Source organism: Topomyia yanbarensis, chromosome 2 (genome assembly GCF_030247195.1).
Source record: "Topomyia yanbarensis strain Yona2022 chromosome 2, ASM3024719v1, whole genome shotgun sequence".
Taxonomy (NCBI): domain Eukaryota; kingdom Metazoa; phylum Arthropoda; class Insecta; order Diptera; family Culicidae; genus Topomyia; species Topomyia yanbarensis.
In genome coordinates, this window is record NC_080671.1 from 96,927,837 (window position 1) to 96,935,398 (window position 7,562).

At 36.9% G+C, this 7,562-nt stretch overlaps 1 protein-coding gene across 1 annotated transcript; it reads left to right on the forward strand.

Moving 5' to 3' along the window:
- Positions 1-5,217: 5,217 nt before the first annotated feature.
- LOC131678905 (zinc finger protein 287-like) lies at positions 5,218-7,237 on the forward strand. The gene is made up of 2 exons (XM_058959335.1): positions 5,218-5,456; positions 5,528-7,237. Exons 1-2 carry the CDS (start codon positions 5,346-5,348, stop codon positions 7,121-7,123), a joined length of 1,707 nt encoding a protein of 568 aa, XP_058815318.1. The 5' UTR covers positions 5,218-5,345; the 3' UTR covers positions 7,124-7,237.
- Positions 7,238-7,562: the final 325 nt, after the last annotated feature.

Below are 7,562 nucleotides of genomic sequence, written 5' to 3' on the forward strand. Positions count from 1 at the left end.
ACAGGGAGAGGTTGACGAGGTTCTACTGTGAATGAGAGGGGAAAATGTATTAAACTTGGACATCAATAGTTTTCAAAAAGGTGTAGATAAGAAAAATGTAGGGGTGGTCGCGGCTTGCAAGGACGTCCATAATTGGCACATAGGGTGATCTACCTCGGGCCCGAAGGGAATCTATTAGTTGGGACCTGGCAACACGGTACTCTGCGCACAGCCAAACAACATGCTCGATGTCGTGATAGCCGTTCTTACAAACACAATGATTACTGTCAGCAAGCCCTATACGACGGAGATGCGCGTCAAACGAGTAATGGTTGGACATGAGCCTTGACATCGTACGAATAAAGTCCCGGTTCACATCCAAGCCCTTAAACCAAGCATTCGTTGATACCTTCGGAATAATAGAATGTAGCCACCGTCCCAGATGCCCATTGCTCAATGAAGTTTGCCAACTTTCGAGCGTCTTCTGACGAAAGATACTGAAAAATTCATTGAAGCAAATTGGTCTTTCGTAAGTGTCGCCTTCTAATGCGCCCACCTTGGCTAAAAAGTTCGCCTTCTCATTGCCCGCAATAGAACAATGTGACGGGACCCAAACCAAGGTAATTTGGTAAGATTTTTCAGATAAAGCACTCAGATATTCCCGTATTTTCTCCAGGAAATACGGTGAGTGCTTTCCAGGCTTCGCACAGTTCAGCTTTATAAATAAACCTTTTCGTTACTGCTGTTCAGCAGAGAGAATTTTCATAGGAAAATTTAAAAATAGATATTTAATTTCAAGCTACACATGCCATACAATCTCTTTGGAAGCTATCTTTTTTTTATCAATGTTACACGTTACAGTTAGAGAAAAATTGCATTACCTTGTTGGATATCATATCACGTACCTGGATTCGAACCCGCAACCTGTTAAATACAAAGCACTTACCTTACTGTCTGCACCAATCTTGCATACATCAAATGCTTAAGATTTCACCGATGTACCGAAAAGTCTCGGCTGCTAAATAGAGTCTGTACAAAGGCTACAGTAGCCTTTTATAGATTTGAGTGAACCTAGTTGGCTTGGGTTCGAATCCCAACCTACGATATTTTTTTTATTTTGATAATTTTTAGGACACTCGGGAATTTTAAATTAGACAATTTACTAGTTTCGAAAACTGATGATTGTAGACGTTTTTGTATTCAACATGAGGACTTACAGTTGACACAAAACATTTAGATAAGTAAAAATGGGTGTCATATGAAAGAGGTGGTAACTGAATTATGGATTGAAACCATTTATAATTCTAAGGTGACAATCTCCTCGATTTATTTACCACTCCCTGCCAAATAATTTTCTTTTCAATGTGATTTTTTTAATAAGCGGAAATCGCTGTTCGAATTCAATAGTTTATATATTTATATCAATTATTCTTTATTGGATTGAAAATACGTTTAAACTTATTGTACCTTTGTCTGCGAGTCGATAAGTAAAAAAAATCCATGGTAACAATGCTAGTGTCAAAAATTTATAGCAACGTTCGAACAAATAGTTTCTCTTGTGATCCATATAAGAATATTCATGTTTTACAAGTAAACAGACCATTTCGATTAAAAAGTAAATTTACATACACAAGGGCGCATGTGATTTGGTAAGCGTGTACATTGGAAAATTTACTTATTACTCGGCTGTGCGTGGATTTAGCTGAGTTCAACTAAGTGTGTATGTATATTAGACTGGTTAATTTTTTGACTTTTAGCTCCGCCTGTAGCTGTATGTGCCATACGGGAGCGGTTGATAGTAAGCCTGGGTTTACACTTGTATAACGATGGAGCAATTCAAACAGGGTTGCTATGATTAATAATAAAATCCACTGGTTTTGAAGTCATGCTGCTTCTTTAGTTAATAACTTTTCTCAGCGAATTTTCACAAACTTAAAATGTTCCACGGATGTGTTCAGTTGAAGAATATCTTTAGGAATATATAGGGTTCTCATGAATTGATTGATGGGGTGATTTTTTAAGAATTTTTTTTTAATTTTAGCCGATTTTCCGTACGAATTTCCATATAAACTTTGAAATTTTTGGAGGGTCCGTAGAAACAACCGATCGGTACCAAAATTTGCACAATTACTAAGGGCCATAACAGGAATCAATAGAGCCTGGTGGAGCTAAAAGTCAAAAATTGAACCAGTCTAATGTATAAGCAAGTCATTGGAAGGATTTTTTTTTAGGTTTGCTAATGCATCGAACCAACTTGATAACTTCTTTTTGTTAGCAATGACATTTTTTCAAAATGAAATTGAAATTGTAAATCAACCACATGAAATTATAAAAAAAATGTATAAATGTTATAAGAGCAAACCGTTGAAGCAACAAATAGAATAAGAAAAGGGTTCTAGATATGCTAACTTGAGAAGTTCTTCATTTAAAAGTAGAAAAAATAATGTGCGTGTATTGGGACTCGAACCCAGGTCGGTTACCAATAGTCATGCAAACCATGATTTATCGTGTCACTTTTAGAGTAGGAATTACCTTTATTAAACACATAATTCAGCTAAAAGTCAAAGGTGGAATAAAGGCAAATGTATAAGTAGAAACAACCTTTAGAAGACATGTAGTACAGCTCAATGAATAGAGGTAATATGTAGTATCGGAAACAGAATCATTTATTCAGCCTAATTGGGATGGTTGAATAAAAGAATTAATATTGCTGCTGCTACATTTGTTAGTAGTATAGTTCAGCCTAGTTTGAACTGGCGAACACTGGAGTTTAAATAAGCTGAATAAACTGTTAATGTTTAAATAGTTCAGCAAAAGTTTTATTCAGCTTTCATCGCCTTTAATCTGCTTTTAATCAGACAAGTAGTCTTATAGTTCAACTCCTAATGTTTGTTGGGAATACGAATAATCATAGGACCAAACAAGTAGTGGACCTGTATTTAAAACTTTTCATCATTTTATTGTTCGGTCGGTGCACCATATTGACGACTCTGTGCGGGATGGCCTGAAAACTTTCACTTTTCCGAGTCGTTTTCGAAAGATTTTTCAAAACACTATTTTCCGGTTATAATGAATGTCCCACATATTCCAAAATTTAATACAACATTGGTACAAATATTTTCGACAAAATGCCGAAGAAATTGATTAAATCCATTCAGTACAACAAAAGATATAAGCGTTTAAAAACTTACATCATTTTTCTTCCGAAATTTTTGGTGCCCCTATATTGAAAGGTAAGTCGGTAGTCACGACAAAAATAAAAGAAAAATGACGGTCTGTGCTGAATTGCCCCGTAGGGAGGTCCGAATTACCCCTACATTGTAAAAGCATGGAAGAACGTATCGTATCCACCTAAAAGGGCTATTTGCTTAAGTAGGTCCAAATAGCCCCTGGTTCCACTATTTAATATAAAAATGTGCTGTTGGCGAGAAACGTCATTGGACACCCTGACAGGCATCGACGATAATGGTAACTGATTCCGTGCTTCGTTTTCAAAGTTACTTTCTTGATCTACAAGTCATAAACTTATTTTGCTTGGACGCTTCCCTCAAGTTTGCGTGGTGAATATATATTTTCTCAGATGAGATCAAGGCAAAAATGTCCGCGTGCTATTCAAGTTAAAGCTGCGCTTAAACTATGAAGTGTAGGACAATTTATGGATAAAATTCAGAATTCATCGTATGAAAATGATCCTAAAGATTGGTTGCTAAATTTTTACAGTATGTTGAAACCTGCGGGTGACCGATTTTCCTGCAAACTCGAGGACAACCTGGATAGAATTTTACAATAGCATTTACCCTAAAAACAATCATAAAACAATAAATATTATAGTTATTGCTGTTTCAACATTTTACGATGCCAAGTTCTCACAGTAGATTTACAATAATATTTCATGTAACAATAAATTTCCTTGTTCGGCAAAAAACTGATACAGTGCATTCACATTAAATTTTACTGTTTTCGAGAAAAAAATGTATGGAGAAAAATTGATTTTTTTAATGTTAAGATACATAACCACCCCCCTTTTTCACTGTAAAAGTCTATTTTACATTGAAATTTACTGTAAAAACGTTAAAGTTTATTGTTTTTGTATGGTAGCCTAACACTAAAACTTACAATAAATTATTGTAAAATTACTGTACTGTCACAGTGAAAATCGTGGTTTTGTTACTGTACACTGTTACTGTTTCTATTCGGGAACCTATCGAAAAATGAACAAATTGCAGACGAGCAAAATAACGAACCAGCATCGTTAGCTATTCAACGACATGTAATAATTGTCTGAAAATTGCATCAATTACGATTCAAATTGTGCTATCTTGTGACAACAATCCTTGGCAGACAAAATAGCTTAGTATACCATGTAGCCACATTTCTGTTTTTCTCGCCGTGTTTCGCTATAAATGTTCAACACGTCGCCTTTGGTGTATGTTAGCCATGGTTACGTAAATGTAGGCGATTTCGCTTATTACGGTGAACAATTCCACACCTATCTCATATATTTCATTTCAAATCGTTTCACCAAAGAGAATAGGGAAAGAGACGAATAGTGTGAAGCCAAAAATACCTTATTGAGCAGACCAATCGTGCAATGTAAATAAACATTACTCATGCCTGAGTTAGAGGAGATAAGTATTGTACATCTATCAAAAAAGAAATTTGAGTTTACGTCAGAATTAAGTTCAATCGTGATTGTAAGGTGCATCCTAGAGTATGTGTATGAGTAAAAACAATCTTTATAATTATTTCATCTCTTTGTTTCGAAATGGACATCTTTTGATAAACAAATCCAACTATCGACGTACGGTTTGTTTTCAAAATATAATAGGAGTCATTTAAAGTGCTGCCTGTGGAAGCGGTTGCCAAAATTCTAGTGTTAAAATCATCATAAAGGGAGTGTTGCCGTTTTGACTGATTTTCACTCTTCGTCTCTTTACCTATTCTCTTTGCGTTTCACAGAGATGCCAGATTTGCAGGCAAGTCTGCAAATTCGCAGGCTTTTAATTTAAGCTGCAGATTTTTTCGATGATGCAGATATTTGCAGATTTTTTAGTTTGGTTGCAGATATTTGCAGATTTTTTAGTTTGGTTGCAGATATTTGCAGATTTTTGAATATAAAGGCCTTTGGTTACACTAGCTTTCCTGACATTTTTTGTTCTTCCCAGACTTTTAAAATTATTATTGCAGACATTTGAAAAAAGTACCTGGCATCTCTGGCGTTTCACAACATTCCCGAAACTGTCAAAATCCAATCGATTGGGTGTTTATTTTTCATGAACAGTTCGAATATTTCAATTTTCTTCTATACTTTGAAATGTTGATATAAAATAAACAGTTTTACCGGTGTGAATTTTAACAAAACCAAAATGTATATTTGTCGCCTGTGTACCAAAGTGATTACTGAATATGTTTCCGTTTTTGCTCGCAGAAATGGAAACTCGCTTGCCGAAATGGTTAGCTTTGTTGCTTCCATCGAGGTAAGTCCAGTGAAGCTTCAAAATAGGCACTAGTATCTGGTCATGTTTTAACGTCAACCAACCTATTTTAGATAACCGAAACTGATCAATTATCTGCGATTGCCTGTATTGATTGCGTAGAACTGACCATTGATGCCTTTCTCTATGTGCAACGAGTGCGAGAAGCGGATACGTTGCTAAAGAAATCGCTAACGCAGGAATCAAATCTGATGGGCAATTTGTCAAACGATATCAGCAATCTCAGGAAATCGTTTCTGTCCGTAGATCAAGTTGCTGAGTCAGAACTTGCTGGGAAGCTAGATGAAGTTTCTATGAAGGAGGATGTGGTATTAGTACAACCGCCAAACATTCCGGATGCCGGAGAAGTGATACAAAAAATGCACAAGGAGTCTGACGAACGTTTGCTTGATTTAGATATCTCGCCTGTAGAATATCTTGAGGGTGAACCTGAGTCTGTGTCCATGAAGCTAATAGGTCTTTTAATAGAATCAATCCACGACGTAGGATCTCAGAAATGGGTTAAAATAAAACATGACCCTGACGCAGTTGAAGCGGTTGAGAGAACTAGTATTCAATCGGAGTCTGACGAAGAAAATAGCTCGGATGAAGAAAACGACTTAATATATGATGGACCAAAGATAGATGGCGGTGGACACATTGTAAGATGCTGTATTCGCAAATGTAAGCTCAAGTTCCAATCGCGCCATGAACTTATTCAACACGGTTCGGAGGTACACGCATCAAACCGTTTGATCACCGATACGGTCAGTCTGTTCGAATGCGTCGTCTGTTTCCAGAGTTTTGAAACTCGCAAAAGTCTAGCGTGTCATCTTCAAAAAATGATTCGAGACTATCGTTGTCATATCTGCAACACGTATTTCGATGACCCACAACAAAAAAGATCGCACATGAGAGCCACTCACAAGGATGTAAGAACAGTTTCAAGCTACCGCCTTGAAGATCAACCCGTTAAAATTTGCTGCGGTTGTGAGTCTACTTTCGATACAATAGAAGAACTTTTCCAGCACGGCGTAGATACGCATCAATTCCAGCATTCTTATGCTAACGAAGGCCGCGAGAAGCAATGCAATATCTGTTACAAATACTTCAAAACGAACACAAGTCTCCGAAACCATCAGATTCTGGTGTACAAACCGAAATCCTATTCCTGCCCGGAATGTGGCAAATCTTTCGAATGTCCGTCAAAACTTTCCAACCACGAGACAACGCACCGAACGGAGCGGAATTTTTCCTGTACCACTTGCGGTGGCACTTTCAAAACAGCGGCCGACCTACGCGGTCATCAGCGGATCCACCAGGAGAAGACGCTAATTTGCAACGTGTGTGGTTCACGGTTCCACAGACAAGCACATCTAAGATCGCATTTGAAGACCCACGACGATCAAGCGTTTGAATTCGACTGCAGCCTGTGCCCGAAAAAGTTCAAGGAAAAGTCTAACCTAAAGACCCACTTGAAGGTGCATACCCGAGAGAAACCGTACCAGTGTCAGTATTGCTCGAAACAGTTTCGCTATATTAGCGATAGGAAGCGGCATGAGATTTGTCACACGGGGAACTATCCCCACAAATGTTCGGTATGTGGGAAGACCTTTATCCGAAATCATCAGCGAAAAACACATGAGAATATGTGTGTCAGTAAGATGTGATTGGCTGGTCATAAAGGTGAATTTATTTGATTTCCCACAAAAAAGAATAATTCATCCAATTAGCAAAGAGACGGGACATGTTTATTTAAATACACAATCGATTCCTAAGCTTAACTCGTTTGTTTTATTTCTGTGATGATAAAAAATATTCTGCGAAGCTCAGTAGGTGTAGTATTAACTGCTGCCTTTATTTATTCAGTTAATTAATTTGGTAAAGCACGTTTGCGTTAGCCTGAAAGTGCCAATTTCTTTGTTTTACATTTTAAATTTCTTAAAAATATCTTAAAATTAGGGATACATTTCGATATAAAGGGGACAGTTGAATTTTATAAAGATTAGTTTAAATCAATTAGAGCTATTTTTATGAATAGTACATCAGTTGAGCATTTTTTAACAAGATGATTGAATTTAGTAATAAAACTAGGAAAAAGCAGGGAGT

Coding starts and splice junctions, on each gene's coding strand:
- LOC131678905 (XM_058959335.1), top strand. CDS start 5,346: ATGTATATTTGTCGCCTGTGTACCAAAGTGATTACTGAATATGTTTCC. Junction 5,457..5,527: donor GCTTTGTTGCTTCCATCGAG/GTAAGTCCAGTG, acceptor AACCTATTTTAG/ATAACCGAAACTGATCAATT.